The sequence below is a fragment of the Rhinatrema bivittatum genome, chromosome 4 (genome assembly GCF_901001135.1).
Source record: "Rhinatrema bivittatum chromosome 4, aRhiBiv1.1, whole genome shotgun sequence".
Taxonomy (NCBI): domain Eukaryota; kingdom Metazoa; phylum Chordata; class Amphibia; order Gymnophiona; family Rhinatrematidae; genus Rhinatrema; species Rhinatrema bivittatum.
Window position 1 is genome coordinate 141,070,604 of NC_042618.1, and position 25,738 is coordinate 141,096,341.

The window sequence follows — 25,738 nt, forward strand, 5'->3', positions numbered from 1 at the left end:
ATAGAGAATCACTTCATGTACCACACTCCAAAACCTATCAACACAAATCCCTCAGAGACCGAGCCTTCTCCACAGCAGGACCACCACTATGGAACTCCATCCCATCAGACCTGCGACAGGAACCCTGCCTACTAACGTTCAGGAAAAGGCTCAAAACATGGTTATTTAAGAAAGCCTTTCCAGACCCCAACTGAACCCTAACCCACCACCAATTCACTATCAGACTTTAACATTACACTGTAAAAAATTACAATTACATAGTAAATATCATATCATTGTAAATAATTTCTCTTTTTGTTAAATTTCCTATCGCCTATTTTTTTTTCAGCTCCCAGTTGTGTACATCCCTGTTTTATTGTAACTGCAACATTTCTAGCTTCGCACTTGTCAAAGCTTTATTGTATTCTCTCATTTTATTCACCCATTGTTTAATGTAAACTGACATGATGTGATGCCTATCGTGAATGCCTGTATAAAAAAACACTAAATAAATAAAATAAATAAACTGCTATTAATCAAGTTGACTTAGGGAATAGCCACTGCTATTAATTGCATCAGTAGCATGGGATCTTCTTGGTGTTTGGGTACTTGCTAGGTTATAAAATCCAGGGTCGGCACGCACAAGGGGGTGCACAATTGTGCAACTTGCGCGCGCCAAGCCGCGCAGCCTGCCTCCATTCCCTCCGAGGCCGCTACAAAATCGGAGCGGCCTCGGAGGGAACTTTCCTTCCGCCCTCCCGCACCTTCCCCTACCTAACCCACCCCCCAGCCCTACCTAGAACCCCCCTTACCTTTGTTGAAGAAGTTACGCCTGCCTCCTGGCAGGCGTAACTTATGCGTGCCGGCCAATGGCTGGCCCACGATCCTGGGCACAGCAGCAAATGGCCGCTGTGCCTGGAGGCTCAGGCCATGCCCCGCCCCTGGACCGCCCACACCCCGCCCCTTTTTGCTCGTCCCGGGGCTTGTGCGCGCCGCCGAGTCTATGCAAAATAGGCTCTACGCGCGCATAACCCTTTTAAAATCCGCCCCATAATGTACTATAAGGCAGGGACTATGTGAACTTCCTTGCACTACCCTCCTGATGTGCATCAATGCTATTTTAGAGGGACTACAAAGAAAAGCAAGAGGTCAGTTGAATTTCCTCATGCCCTTCCATTCCTGACCTCTCTACTGGCACTGCCAACGATTGCGTTAATTAGTGACAGCTTCAGTGTGTTACAATTCCTGGTCTCAAGAAGCCTGTTCCTACCACCCAGCACGGGCCTGGGCCACGGCCCTTCTCCCTGCCGGCCGTCGCCGTGTCCTGCCACTTCCCGGTTCTCCAGTTTGGTTCAGGACTGTTCCTCGCCTCCCCTTCCATGGTGGAGGGGTGCTGCCACCTCGACCTCCACACAGGCCGCCTCCCAGCCACGGTGAAGGAACGACGCCATGCTGCCCTTGCCTTCGCAACCACCTTGTTCGGGCCCCGCGCCTAGGCGCGCATGCATGCTGCCAGTCAGAATTTAAAGGGGCCACGACAGGAATGGTTCCCACGGCCCCTAGTGATGACGTTGCCAGCCCTGAGAATATAAGTCAAGCTCTGAACTACGCCATGCCACCCTTGCCATCGCAGCCACCTTGCTCGGGCCCTGCTCCTAGGCGCGTATGCATGCTGCCAGTCAGAATTTAAAGGGGCCACGACAGGAATGGTTCCCACGGCCCCTAGTGATGACGTTGCCAGCCCTGAGAATATAAGTCAAGCTCTGAACTACGCCATGCCACCCTTGCCATCGCAGCCACCTTGCTCGGGCCCTGCTCCTAGGCGCGTATGCATGCCATTGGTCAGAATTTAAAGGGGCCATGACGGGAATGGTTCCTGCGGCCCCTAGTGATGACGTTGCCATCCCTGAGTATATAAGGCAAGCTCTGATAGTCAGAGCTTGCCTTGGCAATGGGTCTCCTCGCTCTCGTTTGCTCAAGTTCCTGAGTTGCTGTTCTAGATCCTGCCCCCGCCTCTGACCTCTGGACTGGACCTGATCACGCATTCTGCTGCCTGCCTCTGACCTCTGGACCGGACCTGACTATACCTCGTGCCTCTGAGCCCTGAACCAGGCCTGGCCATGCTCTCTGCCTCTCACCTGGCCCACTGGACTGGATCTGATACTGCTCTTGGCTTTGGCCTCGGGCTTCTCTCTCCTGGTTGCTACCGTGCTCCCTTGCCAACTCCCTGGGATCATCCACGCAGAGGCCCACCTAAGACCAGCCGGCCCTGGTACCCAAGGACTCAACCTGTAGGGAACATGGGCTGGTAGTGGCAAAGCTCCAGCTGGCCTCTGCTTCCCATCTGGCCTCACTTCCCAACGGTGGGGACCTGTGGGGGTTTCCCCCACAGGTGGCACCAACACCATCTCAGGCCAAGGGTCCATGCACACAACACAGTGATGGTTTCAGTGATGTGAACACCTATCCATTGGGAACTAGACTGAGGCCATCAACCCAAGCACACCTACGTTTACATAATTATATTGTAAAGCATCTTCTTGCTACAATGTGTGGATGATGTGCTTTATTTAATAATGAAATTTGGACCATCTTTTGCTAATCTGGACTATCAATGAGTTTTGCTCAATAAAGACTCTTTCCATAGACACAGAAGAGGACAAAATCATATTAAGAATAAGGTTCTATGCATTTTTTTCCAGACAACACTGGTTCAAATTTACTAAGGGATCTCCCATTTTGTCTCTATGACATAAAAAGCTTTCTACATGTGGCTTAGCACATCTGGCTTACTGTTTGTTAATTTTGGCTGCTGTTTTGAATCAACATCTTTTATGTCCAGTTTTCCTCTTTTTATGGCAAGAGAATATTGAAGGAAAGGTAGAATTTTATCTTACTGATGGAATAAGAGAAGAGGAAGACAGAGAATGCATGTCTGAGAGAAAACAAGAAAAGATATATAACTATGTGTGTTTGTGCAAGAAACAGCATAGTTGTAAAAGAATGTGGTACAGAGGACAATGAGTGAGAAAGAAAGTGTATGTGTGAGAAATACAAACTGAGCGAGTGAGTGAGAGACAGTATGTGAATATGTACATGTGTGCATATAAAAGAGCGAGACTGTGAATGTGTATGTATGAGAGTGTGTACGTGTATATGAGTGTGTGTGTATGTTTGTGTATGTATGTTTGTGTGTGTATGTTTGTGTATGATTGTGAGCTAGTGTGTGAAGGTTTATGAAAGAGAAAAAGAGAGATAGTGAGAGAGAGTATGTGTGTGTGTGTGCATATATATGAGAATGTAAATATGAGAGAGCAGGAGAGAGATTGAGTGTGTGTATGGGTGTGTGTATGAGTTGGGCAAAAAAAGTGAGATGCAATTCTCAGACGCACACGGACAGTTCAAATGTGCACGCCTGAACTAAAATATTCAAGCTATTTGAGTTTTTTAAGAAGTGCCAAAATAAACCAAGTCTTGTCTAAAGACTACACATTCAGCTTAGCTCTGGCAATGTAAATCTTTCAACCATTCCAAGTATTTATTTAAACCCCTCATCAAACACGTGTGCTCACAACAAAACAGAGGAATGCAACGTTAAAACACGAGTTTAACAGCTGACTTACCTCCAGGATAAAGCAAATCAAACATACTTTGGACTTTGCTAATGCACTTTGTTTATTAATATACTGTATAATATTTAATTTTACACAGATTTATTTATTTATTTATTTAAATTCTTTTATATACCGAAGTATAGCAGATTGCCTTCACTCCGGTTTACATTGTAACAATTCATACAAGAAACACAGTTTTGTTTTTTTTTAACAAACAGATGATAATAATTGGGTGTTCATCAAAATCCTTTTAATTATCAGTCACATTTCCATGGACTTTATGGCAGTTAATTTGCTAAAAACAATAAAAAGAAGTAGAAGAAAATGATTTCCCCAGTTTTGGGGAGAATTATATCACATGCTATGACGCTGTTCTGACTATTAACAATCTCAGGTTTCTCTACAAGCATTTCACACTTTAGCCCTATTTTCAAAAGTGGTTTGCCAAATCCACAGCGTGGCTGCATCCTTTCTGAACATGGAGCCCCCTAGAACCTTGAAAGTGCTCCAACTTTTCAATGCCAGTGAAACAGGCACAATATACCAGGGAAGGCAGGACATTTCCCTCTGAACTGCCAGTAGAACACATGGCCAACACAAATCATGACATGCTTGTAAAAGGATGAAAACACTCTGGTAACACATCCTCAGCATGTTACAAAGAATGCTTTCCTATCTACAGTTTACAAAGCCATCATTCTTTTCTCTTGCAGTTAGGCTCATTGATTTGGCAATAATTGATAAACAGAAAATCCTATAGAGTTGTGAGATATGCTTACAGAAAAGGCACGATAAAAGGGTTAAAGATGAACTGCATTAAAAAAAGAAAAATGGAAAGGGGCAGGTTTCAAGCTCCCTGTCTAGGTGGACCTTGTCTCTAATTTTCAAAGGGAAAGTATACATGTACTTTTCATTTCAAATTCTCCACGGGTACAATTAGGGATGCGCAATCATTTGAAATGACATTTTCTGGTTTGTTTCTGTATGTTTTCAAAACAGAACGAAAGAAAAACCAACGAGAGTAAAAAGCGTTTAAGCCATATTAATCGGCTGTCTGAATATTGCCCTCCAACAATGCACATACTTTTAGCTGCAATGCAAGGAGGTAATCCCAGGGGAGTATTTAGGTCGGGGAAGGAAAACCTCGCACGTAGATGGGCATTTTCAATTCCAGCAAAAATCTACCCATAAAAAAAGCAGGAGCAAGTGACCGTGAGTACTTTGCACCCACACCAGGTTTCAAAGCACACTCTTACTTTTGATTTGAAAATTGGTGCAAAGTCCACAATTACAAATTTGCCGACAGTTTGAAAATTGCCCCAATAAGGCCAAGTTAAACCCGCCCTCTCCCCCCAAATTTGAAGAAATGGTTAAAAGAAAGTCAAAAGTACAGAAATGTGGGTGAAGCAAGGGCTTCAGTAGTATTGAGTGGCAGTAAATGTATGCAACCAGGAACTTTCCTCCTCTCCGCCCCCCCCCCCCCAAAAAAAAAATCATTTTATTCTGATCTTCAGAATTGAGTGAACAATGTATGACAAAGTAAACCTGGAAGACACAAAGTATTCAGTCTACAGATTTTTTAGCTGTATTCACTGGGCTTATTTCTCCTATTGCTAATTTCTATTATAAAAAAACAAGTTTATTTTGTGCTATAGACAAAGTCACTAAATATTTGTTATGCTAACATTTTGTATTCTATAACAATTATATAGCAAAATTACAATTATAATTCAGTTTCCAATGTTTTTTATTACTCAATCCAACTGACACTGTTGGCCATCGACACCATCAGTGACATCCATTTTATCTACATGCTGTATAAACACACAGAAATGTCATTTATTTACTATTTTACTACTCAATTATGTTACCTCTGTTTAACTGTCAACATATTATGCAATATAACAAGAGAATACTAGGTAAGAAAAATGACCGACTTCCAATAAATGTAGGGACAAGATCTAACCCTTGTAACAGTTTTGTAGCAACTTGTCACCTCTCGAGGCACAGGGGGTGTGAAACTATGGAAATTTGTTCTATTCCTGCACCACTGTAGCAACATCGGGAAACTTGGAATCTGGCAGAGGATGTGTGCATGTGCCTGTGAATCACTGTGACCAGAATAAGGAACAGTAAGGCTGAGGTTATACATAGGATTTAACCAAATCTTTGCAAAGCAAATGGCAAAACAGATATCCACAGTAAAATCCATAGACACAGGGAAAGAAAGGCCTGTAAACATTGGATTTAGCAGTCCTTTTTGGACAGGAGCAGGTTGCTATCTGTATTCCAGGTACACACTTTTGAAACATATATCTTCTAACAAGTGCCTGTCTACTAATTATAGTTTACATAATCAACCTGGCTGATAGCAATTACGACCTCTAATGAGGAAGAGTGAGAAGTTATGGCTTGTGCCAGCTGAATGGTAAACTAAGATAATAAATTATAAACTTTATGGGGCATGGCCAGAATGCTGCAACAGGAAGAATAGTGTCATCTGAATATAAGTATGGCTGCAGAGAACAGCATTTCTGGTCTTGGCAACACCATCTTGGGTAAAGGCTGTCTCTTTGGGCCCTCAAGACTTCTAAAGGGGCATTACTAGCAAGGAAATACCTTCTCCAATCGATCACTATTATTTAAATACTGTAGATAAAAGCAACCTTTTTTTTTAAATTCTATTTTAACAACAGCAGAATACAACAATAGTACATATACAAATATAATCATAATCAATCAATAGCTATTTTCAGGTACAATATATAAGCATAAAAACATAAACATAATAATGGAACATATGCATACAGTAGTAATGTTAAAGTTGGATTCCGTTGTCGTTTTCCGATATAACCCCCCCAAACATTCCACATTCACCACCTCAATCATTCTTCTCAGGTAAGTTTCCAGCCATTTTCTTATAGTCAGTCCATCGATGCCAATAGTTCGGAAGGTATAATTTGCATAAAAACTCTCCATCTATGCATAAACTTCTTAAAACTTGAAAGGGCAGCTTTCCCCAAATGACATTTCTCAAGCTGAAAAATTTCTATTATTAATTGTAGCCACATCTCTAGTTGGTTTACCTTCCTGTATCCACTGTAGTAAGATACATTTCCTTGCTATCATTAATAATAACGCTATCATAGACTTATTAGCTCCCATAGCTTTTTTTATGCATTTCCATTGGGCCACCAATATTTGAGTATATATATTGAGGATAATTAATTTTAAAAAAGATCATTTATATTTTGCATAATTTCTTTCCAATACTCTTGTATATGACAGCAATAATAAAAATTATGCAAGAATGTTCCTTTATCTGTTACATTTCAGGCAAAGATCCAATTCATAAGTCCCATACAGTATAACTGAACTCTGTCTATATATTACTAGACATCTCAGCTGCATTCGATACATTAGACCATTCAATCTTGCTTTCAAGACTTCAATCCATTGGCTTAACAGATACAGTCTTTAACTGATTTCAATCTTTTCTAACTGACCGTTCTTACCAAATAAACATTGGTCCCCATTCCTCTGATTGGTACACAATTTCTTCGGGTGCACTGCAAGGATCTTCTCTTTCTGCTCCCCTTTTCAACATTTATCTGAAACCTTTATGTCACCTATTAAACAATCTAGGCATTCAATTCAAGATCTATGCAGATGTCATCCAGTTCTTCATTCCGTACTCATCATCATGGCCTAACATACTTTCCACTGTATGTCTTTACATCAAAACAATTAACTCCTGGCTTTTGTATAACCGTCTCAAACTCAATACATCAAAGACTGAAATTCTACACCTATCCTCAATCTGCCTGCAGTCTCCCGACTCAGCTCAACCTAGATGGTTTATCAATTCCCATAGGGGTAGATTTTATAAACTTACGCGCACGCGAACAAAAGTACGCCGGATTTTATAAGATACGCACGTATCTTATAAAATCCGGGGTCAGCGCGCGCAAGGGGGTGCACATTTGTGCACCTTGCGCGCGCCGAGCGCTACACGCACTGCCCGTTCCCTCCACCCCCCCGCACCTTTCCCTCCCTTCCCCTACCTAACCCACCCCCCCGGCCCTATCTAAACCCCCCCCTACCGTTGTCGGCAGAGTTACGCCTGCCCGAAGCAGGTGTAACTCTGTGCGCGCCAGCGGGCTGCTGTTGCGCCATCACCTGACCCGGGGGCTGGTCCGGAGGCCTCGACCACGACCCTGGGCCGGCATCACGCCTCCGACATGCCTCCCGCCCCGCCCCGAAATTCACGCCGCCCACCCGGCATGCCCCCCCTTCGAAGCCCCGGGACTTAAGCGCGTCCCGGGGCTTGCGCGTGCTGCCAAGCCTATGCAAAATAGGCTCGGCGCGCGCAGGGGGCTTTTAAAAGGGTTACGTGCATAACTTATGCGTGTAACCCTTTTAAAATCCGGCCCATAGTGTCCAAAGCACAAAATCTAGGAGTTATATTAGACTCCAGCTTGTCTATGTTTCATCACATCTCTACAGTGGTAAAAGCTCCTTTTTCAAACTTCACATGCTAAAACGTCTCCGTTCTTTATTTTTTTCAGAAGACTTTTGCACAATATTACAATCCCTAATTTTCAGCAGACTTGATTACTGCAATGCACTTCTAATTGGATTACATGCCAAAGCCCTCCGGCCCCTTCAGTTAATCCAGAACTCAGCAACCTGCATTCTGACTGGCACCTCTCGAAGAGATCATATATACCCAATCTTATATTCCTTACATTGGTTACCAAATCAGTACAGAATACAATATAAAATCCTCTCCATTATACACAATTTGATACATAATGATTCCTCTACATGGTTATGCACCCGACTTTGCATCTATCAACTCAATATGAATTTACGATCTATGCATAAAAACCTATAGTAAAAACTGCTTTTCTGTGCACCCTCCGACTTAATATCATAGCGATATTAAGTCGGAGGTCCCGAAGAGTAAAAAAAAGTAAATAAATAAATAAATAAATATGAATTCGGCCCACGGCTGTCGGGCCAAAAACTGGACGCTCAATTTTGCCGGTGTCCGGTTTCCGAGCCCATGGCTGTCAGCGGGCTCAAGAACTGACGCTGGCAAAATTGAGCGTCGGCTGTCAAACCCACTGACAGCCGCCACTTCTGTCCAAAAAGAGGCGCTTGGGATGCTCTTTTTACCGCCGGGCCTAATTTAAATAAATTAACTTACTGTATCGCGCGCACAGGAGAGTGTCCTGTGCGCGTGCCGGGAGAGAAGGCGCTCGCCCGCTCTCCCGCTTTTACTGTATCGGCCCGAAAGAGTTAAAAAAAAAAATCTCAAAACTTTTCTATTCTCGACTGCATTTGAAACTGTTCTTGCGTCATAAATTTGCCATTTAAACATCCTCTCAGCACTTAATTAAGCACCAACCCTAATCGCATTAACATCATTTTTGATTCCCTGGCACAGTGTTTGCACGTGTCTCAATTTATTGTTTACCACTTGATTTTTATCCTCCCCATCTTTTATGTTTTTAAATTATGTACGTCATTTAATATGTATACCATTTTGATCAATAAATATTGATCAAAACAAACGTTTTTAAATAAATAAATATATATGCAGATTGTAGAATTTCAGATAAAAGCAACTTTAACTTGTTAAGCTGTTCCTGTTTTGCATCACATGCTAATTTCAACCTTTAACTCAGTTTCCAAATTTGAAAGCTCTTTTCACACCAAAAATCATAAAAGTAGGTTCTTTCCTAAGGAGTGTTTTGACACTACCTAGCATAGAACCAGAGAGATAATCTGTGAGATACAGTAAGAGCTGCAAAATCCTCAGGCTCATCAGGAGTTCCGATATTATAAACGTATAGAGGACAATCTCTGAAGCCAGCTGGCATAAGTCATAACTTCTCACTCTTGGTTAGAAGTCATATTTGCTGTCAGCAGGGTTGATTATGTAAACTATAATTAGTAGACAGGCACGTGGGTAAAGTGTCCGATCTGAAATTTGCATGGGCTTTCACAAAGCACATTCTTTAAGTAGATCACATGGAGGCATTTCTCGGAGGCCTGGTTAAGCCAAGGAAGGGAAGCAATGCGCAGAGATTTCATTTTCTAAACTACTTCTGATGTTTTGCTGCCATTTTGCAGCTGGCAGTGTAAGCAGGTGCAAATGTGTGCAGGTAGTTTAAACTCACATGCCTGGCAGAACATTTTCAAAGGGTAACACCTAGGTAGATTCCATCTGAAAATCTACTACAAGGTAAGTTGTGTCAAAGTACTTGTGTATGTGTGCAGCAATGGAGGCTATCCAAAACTGCTCCAAAAGAACTGAAATTCATGAAGAGACCTTCTCAGGTAGGAGGCACCTTCTGTGAATGAACCAGAGCTTGCTACAGTTAGAATAAAGTCCATCGAGTTTGAGAAAAAAAGACAAATTAAAATGTTGTTAACCTTTTCCTTCTCACCAAAGGAACCATTTCTATGGCCTGGCACTCTGTTTAAAAGACTAAACTATATAAATATGGAAGCTTACTTGTAGGAGCAATCCTAAAAATGATCAGGCATTAATGATTATCAAATACAGTTTAGTGTTTGTTGAATGTGGCTAGAAGCCATTGTATTGATCAGGGTTACACAGGTTGCACACTTTGCACATTTTTCCTATTGCTGTTCTATAAAATATCTCTATCATGTTTCATTTATGGACTGAATGTTAACTAACAGCCTTTCACAAAACGATTCTAGGTTCTATTTCTTTATTTCACTTCAGGCCAGAAAAAGCATTTCCCATATCCCGCTCAGTGTACCAATCAGTTCCTTGACTCCATATCTCATAGGCTGAGTTTATTATTACAGTTTGAAAAATCCTTTGAAATATGCTTCTTCTCTGTTTTCCTGCTTGAAGTATTTTGGTTTCTGATTTATCTATTTCAGGTTTTTCTGTTGAAATGTCTAGTATGTCCATGTGCCCTGTTTTAAACCAGCCTGCCCCCACTCTTCAATCGTTCCCTCCTCCTTCTCTCCTAGTCATACTGCTGGGACACGATGTCCATACTTTTGCTTCTGCTGCCGCATAGGCTCTTTTACTTCATTTTAGTTCCAGTGAATCTGGCCAAAGAAGTTCAGGGAAACTGATGTCATGAAATGACAAACACTGCAGCGATATATGTTAAAGGGGAGCAGTCACTGCAGAGATTAGTGGAATGTGTGATAGTTGGTGCTGTAGACAAGATTCAGATCCCGTAGGAGCTTAAGAAGTCGGGGTACACAGGAGGGAAAAATAAGCAGGATGGCATTTTAAGAACAAAAACCATTGTTTCCTATCCTTTTTAATAAGACTGCTCTGTCTGTTAGAACAACAGATTCTTCGTAAGCGGAGACAATTGCAAAGTTTCTCCTGTATTAGCATTCAAGTGTCTGCATGGCCTTTCACATTTAGCGGTAACACAAGTTAACTTAAAATGTCTCTCATCTGAATAAATCCCTTTGCAGATAAATTGAAACTTTTAAGTGTTTCTCGGGAGCCCCTGGATGTTGTGAGGGCATTAATGCTTATGAGATTACATCAAACTACAGATTAAATTTAATTGTGCAAAAGACAGCATGACAGGCCCCAGACCAGCGTGGTGGTTTGATTCTCAAACGCTGCTATGCAGTGAAGTTGTTTTATAAAATTAATGAATTTATGTTTTTACATTTTAAACTGTCCTATTAGTTGAGCACTGTAAATTACAACCTAATGCTGCAAGATCTGTCCCACTGCCTTTTCAGATGGTTATGACACCTTATTCCAGGACTATATCACAAGACCACTCAGCACTCTGCAGTGCTTTGGGCAATAATCACCGCTTGTGGTAATACACATGGATGGATAGGACAAGTCAGCAGCTAAGTGGTTAAGCATTTATGATTTGATTTTATCTTTGCTTGGAATGTGGTTGGAGTGTCCCACTTCTAACAACTGTTTGCTAAGTTAAAGCTTCGGTGTTTACACAGTCTTGCTGAATGAAGCAGCCTGGTCACCAGATGTGAGCGCTTCCCACAAGCCACAGCTTTCAGTCAAATCACCGTCCGAAGGGTCCCTGCTCCAACCTTCTTCCTCAGGACATCCACTAGCCGTTCCAACCTGAGATGGGGGATGGGAAGAAGAAAATAAAAGGAAGGTTAGGAATGCTCTGGTTGCAGGAGGCAGTGTTTGCTCTGGCTCAAGCCATCCCGGTGGTCATGGCAAGAGACAAAGCATCACTCTAAGGGGCAGACAAAGGGGGCAGGATGCAGACAACTTGTGAAAAAAAAAAAAAAAACCCTCGGCCACTGACTACATCTCCATCATGCAGTACAGGAGCCAGGGGTAAAGTGCTTTAGAACAGCGACAAAGGACCGAACTTCAGAGACAGTCACAGTATGTGACCTCCGAGCACAGCCTGAGCAAATCCAAACATTACAGCAAAAGAGCTTTTAGAACCCATGATGGACAGCAGAATCTGGCGGTTTGCCTTTAAAAATAACTTGCTGACAATGCATAGTTTGGAACCTTCTTTTTCAGTTTTTATTTTCTTTTTCCTGGGAATTTATTAGTGTTTATTTCAACAAGAGCAAAAATGGAAGAAGTCAGTGGGAAAAAATGACTCACTTTTTTTTTTTTTTTTTTACCATTTTTGTTCTGTGATAAACACTGATAAAGTTTTGGGAAAAACAACATAAAACAAAGGTCCCTTTGCCTAGTGTACCTAAGTATTCCTGATCTTGACAAGTTACTTTTTGAGGAAAGTGTTCCAGTTAATAGGGTCCTCTGGTAATGACTGATTCACTTGGAAATTAATGATTTCTTTATTTTCATGACTTCTGAAGATGTTTTCATGCCCAAATTAGAGCAGGGTGCTGAAGGAATTACTCAGATTAATCACTGTGCATGGAGTATTCATTATTTTCCCCAGTCTTTCATGAGTCTTGGAAGCCTTTTTATCCAATCTTCTGTGTGTTATTCTACAAATGTCACTGGGAATATTTCTGAACTGCCCACTTTAATACAAAGTCTGCATATACGATTTACCCCTGGACTTTTCATCACATTTCAAAAGGGAAAATACATGTATATTCTCATTGTGAAAAATATCATGCACTTTTGCACCTGCTTTAAGTGCAGGCAAACGTTTGCTGGAAACTAACACAAAAATTGGGAGGTAATTTTCAAAAAGATTTACACGCATAAATGGACTTTTGAAAATAGTCACTTTTACACAAGTAACTCCTTTGAATATTCACTTCAAAGGGCTGAATTTTCAAAAGGCTATCCCTACGTAAATGGGCTTTTGAAAATTGTTACCATATATGTTACTTTTACATGTGTAACTCCTTTGAAAATTCACGCCTTAGATTTTTAAACTTTAAACTACGCATGTTATTTTCAGGGATTTATAAATAATCCATTCCTCGGGAAGAGTCTAGCTGCTGCCTTAGATTTTTAATATGTGCCATCTAGCATTTTTGGACTCGTACTGTAACTTTCCCTAATACAAAAAGAAACAGGCAAGTCTGCTTTGCACTGTGGGCTAAAAGCCCAGGAATGGAATTAAAATCTCTCTCGGGACTTGGCAGAACGGACGCGGGCCATCATCTGAATTTCGCTTTCTTCCTGTCATGTTGACCCTAAACCCTACTAGGATTTTCACAGTTACTGACACTATCATCTCTCCCCTCTTTCTATTCACTGTCTCATCTTCCAACGTGTGCTCAGAGGCTGACGTAGTAACAGTGGAATACTTGTGAATCAGCATAAAGCACCTTGGGAAGAGCAGCATCCATCCTGAACCAAAGACTGAAGAAGCAAAAACGAGTTGAGTTACTTTTGTCTTGTGGTTTATGAAAACTTACATTGAAACAATAATTGCAGCGCTTGAGGGTTTTAGGAGGCAAAAATCCAGAGTGATTAAACTATGAGGCCAAAGGCAGGGTAATTTATCCAAACAAGGAAACCGGATTATTATAGAGAAAACCCTTGAGGCAATGCTATTACTAATGGAATATGCAAACAATTTTCATCTTCTTTTGTTTCTTTTTCATAAAGTTAGTTTGCTGCAAATTACAAACCCAGAGTTATTTTAACAAATAATTTAGGATGAAACCCTGCATTCTGACTTGACAAGAGTTTTAATAAAATAAATAGAAAAACATTCAGGTGAAGTTGCTTTCTGTCTAAGAGTTTGGGTGACATTACATGCATTAAAGTAAAGAGTCAAAACCAAAGATAAAAGCATAATTTTGGTGGATAATGCTTCTTCCTCTTTTTTTTTAATTAGAAATGAATCCTTGGTCACTATACAGAAGTACCAAAAGGACAAGTGGAGAAGACTGCACCACATAGATAGCAATCAGAAGTCAATAAGTATTGCAGCAGTCATCATTTAGACTCCATCAAACACAAGTACTGTGATAATAATTGTATATGAAAGCAGAAACTGTTTTCAATAGTCAAACATGATTTATTTAAACTTTAGAACATCAAGTTGTCACACATGTAATTGAAACAGGCGAGTCCCCCGACATGTATGTGTTTCGCGGACTTGCTACATCGGGAAGGACAAACCACTGCTTTTGTCAACATAAAGCATCTGTATATATAACTTTGAAGCTGTACACAGCTATATTGACAAAAGCAGCGATTTGTCCCTTTCAATGCATCATGTCTGCGAAATACGTACGTATCGGGGGACTCACCTACTTCAAAACTGGCCCACGGGTATTTATCTTACTCCCTTGTGTGCTTTCAGTGTAGCATGTGCTTCAAAGGCTCCAAAAAGGATATCAAGCTGATCCTTGAGAGGTACATCAAGGGCAGCATAGAGCCAAAAAAATCTCCAACACAAATTTCACATTTTTCCTAAGTAACCAAGATGTAAACATACCCTAGATCATGGGTGAGCAACTCAGCTGCATTCCCCCTTCCATCCATGTAACCAGTTGGGTCAATTTGATTATATCTTAAATATATGTGTGTGTGAATATATATATATATATTTCCACAGCCAGCTGCCCCTCTTAGAGCTTAGCCCAGCTACCTCAGAAAGAAGCCACACTAATACTACACAGGCACATCCTCCTGGCTCACCCCTTCCCTTTCTGTGATTGCAGCTTGCCTTCACTTCTCCACTGCTGCTGCCACTCCAGTACATTTCCATTGACTGTGTGCTAAACAGAATCTGCTGCTTTTACCAGAAATAATCCATGCTACTCCTCCAGGGTTTAAAGAAAGACAACGAAGCCCTGCTTGAGACTGAGGAGAGCCACTGACCCAAGGCAGCGCAGCTCCAGATGGAATCCTGCTTTCCCATGTGGAGGCAGCAGGGCTGATGCAAGTGTATCAAGCACCATAGGCAAATCTTACAGTCTTGCACCCCCACAGTCCCGCCCTCCCCATACAAAAATTATGCATTTATAATAAGAGATTTTATTTGAGAAAGGACATTCAAAGTACAGTCTTTTGAGGTAAAAATATTATTTACAAGAACATACAGAGAGGAGAAGCAATCTAGTGGTTAGAGCAGCATACTGCAAACCAGGGAAGCCAGGGTTCAAATCCCACTAATGCTACTTGTGACCTAGTGTAAGCCTCTTCACCCTCCGGTACAAACCTGAGGCCCTATTACAAAGAGGATACACACTTAAAAGTCTTGTGTGTGTGCGCCCATATATTCATGTATATGGCCTTGCATAGATCTACTCCAGTATTTTATAAACCACATATATCATATGCACAGGTTATAAAATATGTGCATTTCATCCCTGCAGTATTTGCATGTATGTAAAAAATGTGTGTGAATAGATATTCAGGTTAGTTGGAAAAGTTCTGACTTATCCGGCTAAGTAAGATAGCAGCATTAGTCTTAAAATAGCTACTTATCTGGCTAGACAATATAGCCAGATAAGTCTCAAATAGTTCTATGTATCCAGGTAAGTACGCAAGATAGCCGGATAAGTAGCCCTTTTAAGACTTATTCTGTTATCTTACTTAGCCAGATAAGGATCTCTTTTAAGATTTATCGGGGTAAATGGCGGCAAAGCCACTACTTAGCTGAATCAATCGGAATTTAATTGGCTAACAGAGTCATTCATCAAATTGCATTAGGGCCCGAATGCCTGCGATAATGCATGCATTATTTATCGCTGTGTGCACAGTGTATGCAAATTTGCAAAATTTATTCAGGTGGGTGGATTTTGGGAGACGTTTCGGTGGAGTAAATGAAAATGAGATGTCGTAACACTGCATGCGATAGCACAATGCATGCATTATACATGCTTTTGTAGGCAATAACGCTGGAAATAACTACACCTTTTTTCCTAGCGTTATGATCTGCAATAGCTGTGCATTATGCCCAAAACAGGATTTTTTGCAAATTACGATTGAGGCAAGAGAGATAGAGAGAGAGAGAGAGAGAGAGAGAGAGCACGTAGAAAGTGCATCAAGCTAGGGCGAGAGTACATTGTAGAAATCTTATCTTTGTGTATCTTTCTTCATTCTAAATCACGTCAAATCTTCCCTGATGTGTACTATGCTGTTCATACATCTGCCTGTACATGTAAAACTGGCCCAAAACCCTACACCAAAAACAAAAAACTGGCCCAAAACCCTACACCAAAACCCTACACCGATGGAGCGCACTGTTAACCCGCCATTGGACGCGTGTAAATAAGGGGCTGAAAACGCGCGTCCAATCCCCCGAACCTAACAGCACCCGCAACATGCAAATGCATGTTGATGGCCTTATTAGGTATTCCCGCGCGATTCAGAAAACAAAATGTGCAGCCAAGCCGCACATTTTGCTTTCAGAAATTAGCGCCTACCCAAAGGTAGGCGCTAATTTCTTCGGGCACCGGGAAAGTGCACAGAAAAGCAGTAAAAACTGCTTTTCTGTGCACCCTCCGACTTAATATCATGGCGATATTAAGTCAGAGATCCCGAAGGGTAAAAAAAAAAATTTGAAGTCGGCCCGTGGCTGTCGGGTCGAAAACTGGACGCTCAATTTTGCTGGCGTCCGGTTTCCGAGCCTGTGGCTGTCAGCGGGCTCAAGAACTGACGCCGGCAAAATTGAGTGTCGGCTGGCAAACCCGCTGACAGCCGCCGCTCCGATCCAAAATGAGGCGCTAGGGACGCGCTAGTGTCCCTAGCGCCTCCTTTTGCCTGTTTCTACTACCGGACCTCATTTAAATACAGAATCGCGCGCACAGGAGAGTGGCCTGTGCGCGAGCCAGGATCCATATGTAGGTCATCGAGGCCCTTCTGGATCTTCAGCATGAATTCCCCCCAGTTTACCCAGAGCATCCATCCAGTCAATATTTCACTTAAAGATGTTTACTATCACTTACGCCAGATATAGAGCAGGTGGAAACATATATGAGTAGGCTGCCAAATATACATGCGTAAATTCCTTATAAAATAGCATCTTACATGTGGAAATGTTGGCCTTGCCCCAGAACCTTCCAGGATCACCCTTTTTTTTACATGCATAAATTTACTTGTGAACCCTTACTTATGTGTGTATATCTGAGGTTCATAAAATAGCATATATGTGAGTATATGCTATTTATACAGGCATATGCTAATTTTTAAATGCACAACCTTTTGAAAGTTTACCTTTAAGCATTTTCCCCATAGACACATAATGAAAGAAAATCTTTAGCAAACAAGCCCCTTAGATTCTAAGCCTTCTGCGGACAGAGAAATACCTATTGTACCTGAATGTAATTTGCCATGAGCTACTAATAAAAAGGTATCAGCTAAATCCAAATAAATCATTCAAGAAAACATGTATATTATATTTACATATTATATTTACATGCACTGCTGTGGTACCAACCAGAAAACCCTGTTTAAAACCCCCCAAAATAACACTTGGGACCCATATGGCATTAAGCTTATTATAACTCATGTTGGGTGTGGGCCTGGCTCTCAAAAATCTATGCGTAAACAATTACAATTAAGCTATAGTAAATTTCCCATACCAAAACAGCACTAACTGTCAGAACTCAAACAGTAACAACTCTAAGCACGAAAAGGTAAATCAGAAAATATTACACTAAGACCTATAACACCAATACAACTTCTAATAGAAAAACAGAACAAACCAGGATGCTATAGATGCCTATATAGAAACTCAAGCTAGTAGAATATCTCATCTTAGTCACAGAAGAGCAAAATTTGAAATGAGGACGTGACATTCTTCTCTCTGTTGATAATTGAAAGAAGTCCTGATGATTTTCACTGGTTTGTTTTTTTTTTACACAGAAGTTTCTCTCAAAGGAGAGCAGAGCTCCGGAAAAAAACTGACTGAGGAGCCTGAGGTGAATCAGAGGGGATATAAGAGGGAGCACTTGGCTGAAAGACTTTGCTATACTTAGAGAGCTCCGCCACCTAGTGGCACGGAAGACGTACCCAGATAGCTTGGCTAATTCAGCTGCTTATCTACGTGAAAATACATATACTTACCAAATATAGAATAAAGAGACCATAAAGTATGAATAGAAACATGCAGACAATAATTGAATTGGAAACTGCATCAAGCCAGATTCTGTATATAGTGCAACAATGGAAAAAAAAGAAACATCATCATTCCTAATAAAACATCAAACAAAAAAAATAAAAAAAAAATAAAAAACAATCATAATAGTAAAATCATACTAATAAAAAGAATACATATTTCAAAATAGCTGACAAATAGAACATCCAATTATTAAAAACTCATTAGGAAAATGTTTTAAAATTTCCCTAACACCAATAAAATATTTCAAAACAGCAGGCACATCAAATAGGGAGGTGCAGCCCCAAATTTTTAGGTTCGGTTCATTTTTTCAATTCACAGTTTTTTTGTCAAGATTCGGTTCATTTAATTTTTTTTGGTTTGGATCATTTTCCAAACAAACAAAAAAAAAATTAAAGAAGAAACTGCCCCAAAGCAAAAAAAACAAAGCAAAAAAACTGAACTGAAAAAAAATCCCTGAGCCAGGGTCCTGTCACTGAGGCGTAGGCCCTGTGCTGAAGCCAGGCCCAAGACTTGGTTTTGTCACCAAGGCCCGACCCAAGACTTGGTGCTGACACTGCGTCCTGGTCCCATTGCCAAAGCTAAGTCCTGGACTGGCCTGGCCTGGTGGCCTAGGACCAGGTCTCCTGATGTTTTCTTTTTTCCAAGATCATTCATACTCATACACATGCTTGCTGCCTCACATGTTCTGTCACACTCACATACTCGCTCACTGACTCATGCGCACTCTTGCATGGAACTTGAGGGATAAGACTTTATTTGCAATAGTTATTTGCATTGTACAGCAATGTTCAGAAAGAAAGTTGTCATCAATGCACCTTTAATTTGATAATACATTTCCCTGTTAAAATAATGGAATTTTTTTGGAAGTGCTCAAGTTTATGTTGGTGTCTTTCTTTTCGGGCCTCCTCCTTTCCTTTCTTGCTGTCTCCCTCTCCTCCATCTCTCTCCATCTTTCACGCCACACCTCCCACAACACCTCCTGCTCTAACAGCCCCAACCTCTCTATCAGTAACCCCCCAATATATGCTGTTAACATTTTAGCTCATGTTAGCATAAGCTAACACCTACTCCAGTGTGAATGATATATTTTAGAGCCTTAAAGGGAATGTGCTAAATAATATATGGTATTTACTGCACATCCACTAAAGCCTATTTTGCAAATGACGTTCCTTCATTTACATTCAGGCACACAATAATTTTAGGGCACACCCATTAACATTATCAGGGACCCCTTTAGCATGTATGCTAGTGCCTTAGGGGCGGATTTTCAGAGCCCTGCTCGCCTAAATCCGCCCAAAACCGGGCGGATTTAGGCGAGCAGGGCCCTGCGCGCCGGTGAGCCTATTTTACATAGGCCTACCGGCGCGCGCAGAGCCCCGGGACTCGCGTAAGTCCCGGGGTTCTCCGAGGGGGGCGTGTCGGGGGCGGGCCCGAATCGCGCGGCATTTAGGGGGCGTGCCGGGAGCGTTTCGGGGGCAGACCCGGAGGCGTGGTTACGGTCCGGGGCGGCCCGGGGGCGTGGCCGCGCCCTCCGGACCCGCCCCCAGGTCACGTCCCAGCGCGCAGGAGGCCCGCTGACGCACGGGGATTTACGCCTCCCTCTGGGAGGCGTAAATCCCCCGACAAAGGTAAGGGGGGGGCTTAGACAGGGCCGGGTGGGTGGGTTAGGTAGGGGAAGGGAGGGGAAGGTGAGGGGAGGGCAAAAGGAAGTTCCCTCCGAGGCCGCGCCGATTTTGGAGCGGCCTCGGAGGGAACGGGGGTAGGCTGTGCGGCTTGGCGCGCGCCGGCTATACAAAATCGATAGCCTTGCGCGCGCCGATCCAGGTTTTTAGCAGATACGCGCGTATCTACTAAAATCCAGCGTACTTTTGTTTGCGCCTGGAGCGCAAACAAAAGTAGGCCTATTCGCGCTCCTTTTAAAATCCGCCCCTTACTGTATAACAGGCTATTCCACATGCAAGTTAAATAACATTACTGTTCATGTTAAGTTTTAGTACACAGGTTGCATGCTTCCTCTTTATTCAAATAAGCTAAGTGTTACACGAAAGGGCAAGAAACATAACTATTGCTATCCTTTGACTTCTTCAATACATTTTTCTTTATCAGCGTATTGATTTCTGTTACCTTCCTTATTATCAACAAACTCGTTTCTGTAACTGTTGTATCTAAATTCTTTGCTCAAGCTATCTTTATTGTTTGGTGTTGCCTCTATGTTTTTATCTAATGTGGTGAAATGGTATCATATCACTGTTTGTTTTTCTCCCTCCCTTCCAATAAATGGCTAAAGATCTGCTTGCTGAGTTTAGTTGACATTACTATAAAGTGTATTGATTAGGTCATGTTAAGGAATACATTTCTCCCATTTTGCATTGGAAAGAAGGCTGAAGAGAATATCAATTTGGCAGGCTGTGGAATAAAACTATTTGTTATTCAAAGTTGGAGTAGGGACTGCATGGTCAAATAAATAAGGGCAAATAGGGCAAAAGTGAGCATATAATGAAGCATTTTGTGCCCACCTTGCTCCAAGCGACAGACTGCATTAGCTACCTCATTACGCCATACATGAGCCTCATTATTCCTTATTGGAAATGCAAAGTAATTTGAGTGACATCAAGTGATAGAAAAAGGTGGAACATCACACTGAGCTTGCTCGGGCTATTACATTAGTGAAATTTAAGGGCAAGAAGCCAAAAACGCCTGCCCACACTTCAGTTTCTATACTTCCTCATTTGCTTATTCTCTGAAACACTTATTTGTCCCTGCACAACTGGAATCAATAGGAAATCCCTCAGCTTTCATACATATACAAAAAACATTAATTACAGTCAGAAAACAAAGTGGCAATGCTTTATCAAGTTGCAGGATAGGAGGAAATTCTGGCATGCAAGGCTAACATTTGTCCAAATGAAGAAAACCCACTTGTTCCCATCTATACAATTTTAATTCTGCAGCATCCGCTCAGTTATTCTCTCCATGAAGGAACAGTTGTCACAGGACAATCCTCAACTCTGCTTTGCTGTAATGGCCTCACAATCTTGCCTTCCACACAAGCCAGCAATGACAGGTGTACTGACCATTTGTCAGAGACAAGTATCACCTGCCTTGCATCCCCAGCAATCATGCCATAATACAGAGGGTTCTGACTTCATCCATCTCACTTCTGCAACTATCCTGCACCTTCTACAACACAGTGATCAGATGAATTGGCTGGTATAATGCCTTCTAGGCTACAACATCCTGCATGCTTTCTTCTGTCACTGTTCTGAACAGAGATGCATGTCAATAGTCATGGAGTAAATCATGATGATATATAGTATATCATCAAATAGACTTAATTGGAGGCTAAAATGTGACTGTCACCACTCATTCTTCTTGCTCCTTCTCAGAAGCCTTTTATTTAGAATCACCAAAGCACACACCTTAATTGAGGGACAGTACCTTTATTACTCCCAGGAAAGGCCTGCCTGGGAACAATTCTAGGATGAAGACAATAAACCCAGATGGGTCCTCCTCACAACTCTAATAAGTCTGAAACATTTTGATTCCTTTCTTTCTGTGCAAGAAGGATAGGGTCCACACACATGATGGTATGAAGTCGGCTGCCAAAGTGTGAGTGAGTCTTTTCTGTAGGATAGCAAATGTTGCTTACCTGTAACAGGTGTTCTCACAGGACAGCAGGATGGTAGTCCTCACATATGGGTGACATCACATGATGGAGCCCAATCACGGAACACTTTTGTCAAAGTTTCTAGAACTTTGACTGGCACCTACTGGGCATGTCCAGGATGGCAACCAGCAGGGGTCCCCCTTCAGTCTTGTTTAAAAGCTATAGTAAGTGCCAAAAAATAAAATAAGAAAATGTAACAAACTCAACACCACGGGGGGGGGAGGGCGGGTTTCGTGAGGACTAACATCCTGCTGTCCTGTGAGAACACCTGTTACAGGTAAGCAACATTTGCTTTCTCACAGGACAAGTAGGATGGTAGTCTTCACATATGGGTGAATACCGAGCTGAGGATGTCCGAGTATGCACCAAATGTACCCAAAGACGTGCAACAGGCACAAGAACTGGGGTGGAATTTGGTAGAGGGCATCCTGAACCCTAATGGGCAGGCGAAAGGGTGTTGGTACATCAAGTTGCAAAAAGGTTGCGCAAGACAGATTGGCCGAAGATGGAATCTTGTCTTCCAGCCTTATCCAAACAATAATGGGCTGTAAAGGTATGGAGAGAACTCCAGGTAGCAGCCCTGCAAATATCAGGAAGCGGCACCGAGCAGAGGTGTACTACTGAAGCTGCCATGGCCCTGACAGAGTGTGCTTTAACACGGTGTTGAAGTGGAATGCCTGCTTGCTGACAGCAAAAGGATATGCAGTCCGCTTACCAGGAGGAGAGAGTCTGCTTACCCACAGGTTGCCCTAATTTGATGGAATGGAAAGAGACAAACAATTGAGTTCTTTTCCTGTGGGCAGCTGTACAGTCTAGATAGAATGCTAGAGCCCGTTTACAGTCAAGGGTATGCAGAGCCTGTTCTCCTGGATTGGAATGGGGCCTGGGAAAGAAGGTAGGTAGTATAATGGATTGACTAAGATGAAACTCCGATACTACCTTAGGCAAGAACTTAGGGTAAGTGCGGAGTACTTCCCGGTCATGCAGAAGTTTAGTGTAAGGCGGATAGGTAACTAGGGCCTGTAACTCACTAACTCTGCGAGCGGATGTGATCGCCAAAAGAAAAATCACTTTCCAGGTGAGATAACGTAGATCACAGGAATGGAGAGGCTCGAATGGTGGTTTCATGAGCCACTGAGGTCCCAAGAAGGGGCTGGAGGGTGCAGAGGAGGCTTGAGGTGGAGCAAGCCCTTCAGAAATTGTGTTACAAGGGGTTGTACTGAAATAGGAACAGTCCCAACACCTTTATGGAAGGCAGCTACTGCATGACATGCATTCTGATGGAAGACGTTTTAAGACCTGATTCTGACAAGTGCCAGAGATAGTCCAAAAGCTTCATGGTGGAACAGGTAAAGGGATCAAGTAATTGAACAGAACACCATGATTTAAATCTGTTCCATTTGTAAAGGTAAGATTTTCTCATGGAAGGCTTTTGTGAAGTAATGAGGACATGAGAAACTGGCTCCGAAAGGTTGAGTGGCTGAAGTATCAACCTTTCAACATCCAGGCAATCAGGGATAAGGCCTGAAGATTGGGGTGGCGCAGGCACCCGTCATTCTGAGTGATCAGAAGCGGGTCCGTTCTCAAGGGAATGTGCCTGCGAATGGAGAGGTCCTGAAGGATCGGAAACCACACTTGGTGCGGCCAGTGAGGTGCTATCAGGATCATGCTCCTTTCTCCTGACGTAGCTTTATGAGAGTCTTTGAGAGAAGCGGAAGTGGAGGGAATGCATATAGGACATCGGTGCCCATGAGAGGGAGAATGCATCTAGTGGGTATGAGTGGTGGCTGCGAGTGAGAGAGCAAACGTTCTCTACTTTGCGGTTCTGAGTTGACGCAAAGAGGTCCATGTGGGGGTAACCCCAACGTTGGAATATTGAGTCCGCTACAGTGGGGTTGAGGGACCACTCGTGCGGTTGAAAGGCGCAACTCAGCTTGTCCGCCAACACATTGTCCACTCCCGGCAAGTAGGTGGCCCTGAGGTACTTCGAGTGGGAGAGGGCCTCCGTCCATATCTGTCCCTCCCTGTTTGTTGATGTACCACATGGCCACCTGGTTGTTTGTCTGAATCAGGATGACCTGGTTGGAAAGGTGATCCTGAAATACCCTGAGAGCATATCTGATTGCTCGTAGCTCCAGGAAATTTATTTGGTGTTTGGCTTCCTCTGGAGACCAAGCTCCTTGGGTCAGGAAATTGGCGACATGTGCTCCCCAGCCGAGGTTGGAAGCATCGGTGGTGAGAATTACTTGAGGGTCTGGAGCCTGGAAGGGTAGGCCTTGGAGGAGATTGATCTGATTTTTCCACCAGGCTAGAGACTAACGAAGTGGGTCGGTGATGTGGACAATGGTCGATAGTGGTTGGACGGATTGAGTTCATTGTGACCTCAGAGTCCACTGCATGACTCTCATGGCCAAGCGGGCCATTGGAGTAACCTGTACTGAGGACTCCATGTGCCCCAGCAGGATGAGGAAGTGGCGTGCAGTCAAGCGGTGCTACGACTGTGGCTGGTATGCGAGAGAAATGAGAGTGAGAGCTTGCTGTTGCGGCAGAAAAGCCTTTGCTTGAAAGGTGTCCAAGTCTGCCCCTATGAAGGACAAAGTTTGAGATGGGACTAAGCAGGAGTTCGCGTAGTTGACGAGAAATCCTAGTGAAATCAGAGTGTGTAAGGTGAGATGTAGGGATGACAGAGCAGCTTGCTGAGTGGGAGCCTTGATCAACCAATCGTCGAGATAGGGGTAGGCATGAACACCTTGAGTCCTGAGGAAGGCTGCTGCTACTACTACGAGGCTCTTGGTAAAGACTCGTGGTGCAGATGCCAGGCCGAACGGTAGCACTCGGTACTGATAGTGCTTGGGGCCTACCAGAAATCTCAGAAATCTGCGATGAGATGGAATTATTGCAATGTGTGTGTATGCATCCTGGAGGTCTAGAGAGCAGAGCAAGTCTCCTCTTTGCAGAAGAGGAAGGAGGGAACCCAAGGTTACCATCTTGAACTTTTCTCGCTGGAGGTACTTGTTGAGGGCACGTAGGTCCAGAATTGGATGAGCGCCGCCTGACGTTTTGGGGTTTAGAAAGTACAGGGAATAGAATCCTAGGCCTTGTTGGGAGTAGGGCAATGGTTCTATTGCTCTGGATTGGAGGAGGAGGGAAACCTCCTGTTCCAGGAGTGGTGAGTGGTCGGATGTTCCCCATGTCAGCCAAGGTAGGGAATCCGGTGGAATGGAGAGAAAGTTCAGGTGATAACCCTGAGAGATTATGGCAAGGACCCACTGGTCTGAGGTGATTGTGTGCCATCGACCCCCCATTGGTATCTGAGGCAGTGGAAGCTGGCTGCTGCTCTCTATGCAGCAGTCAAAAGCCAGAAGCAGGGCTCGGCTGAGGAGCTGGTTGTGGCTTTTGTTTCCGAGGTTGACGAGACTGGGCCTTCTGGAAAGGTCTCGTGGAACGACATCTAGAAGATGGTGGATAGGACTTCTTTGGACAGAAGAATGACTTTTTAGTATCCTTCCTGAATGGCTGTTTGGAGGAATACTCAGAAGGCATCAGAGAGAGCTGGCGAAGGGTCTCATGATGCTCTTTGAGTTCTGCCACCGTCCTCTGGATCTGTTCGCCAAACAGATTGTCTCCTATGCAAGGCAGATCGGACAATCTGTCTTGTACTTCAGGGCGCAAGTCCGAAGACTTAAGCCAGGCCCATCTTCTTGCAGAAATGGCAGCTGCAGATACCCTGGAAGCGGTGTTGAAGATGTCATAAGAGGATCTTATTTCATGCTTCCCTGCTTCAAACCCCTTGTGTACCAGGGTTTGAAGCTGTTCCTGGAATTGCTGAGGCAGGGACTCTGCAAAGTCCTGTATCTCTTTGAATAAGACCCTATTATACTGGGTCATATAGAGCTGGTAAGAGGCGATCCGAGAGATGAGCATTGATCCCTAGAGATGTGCATTCG

At 43.0% G+C, this 25,738-nt stretch overlaps 1 protein-coding gene across 1 annotated transcript in view; it reads right to left on the reverse strand.

The window, feature by feature from the left end:
• Positions 1-8,839: 8,839 nt before the first annotated feature.
• The window catches only part of MIPOL1 (mirror-image polydactyly 1), a 1,009,124-nt gene continuing 992,225 nt past the window's right edge, over positions 8,840-25,738 (reverse strand). Inside the window, exon 14 of the mRNA XM_029598907.1 lies at positions 8,840-11,712. Coding sequence (XP_029454767.1) covers positions 11,646-11,712 — 67 coding nt within the window. The 3' untranslated portion in view covers positions 8,840-11,645. The remainder of the gene's footprint in view (positions 11,713-25,738) is intronic.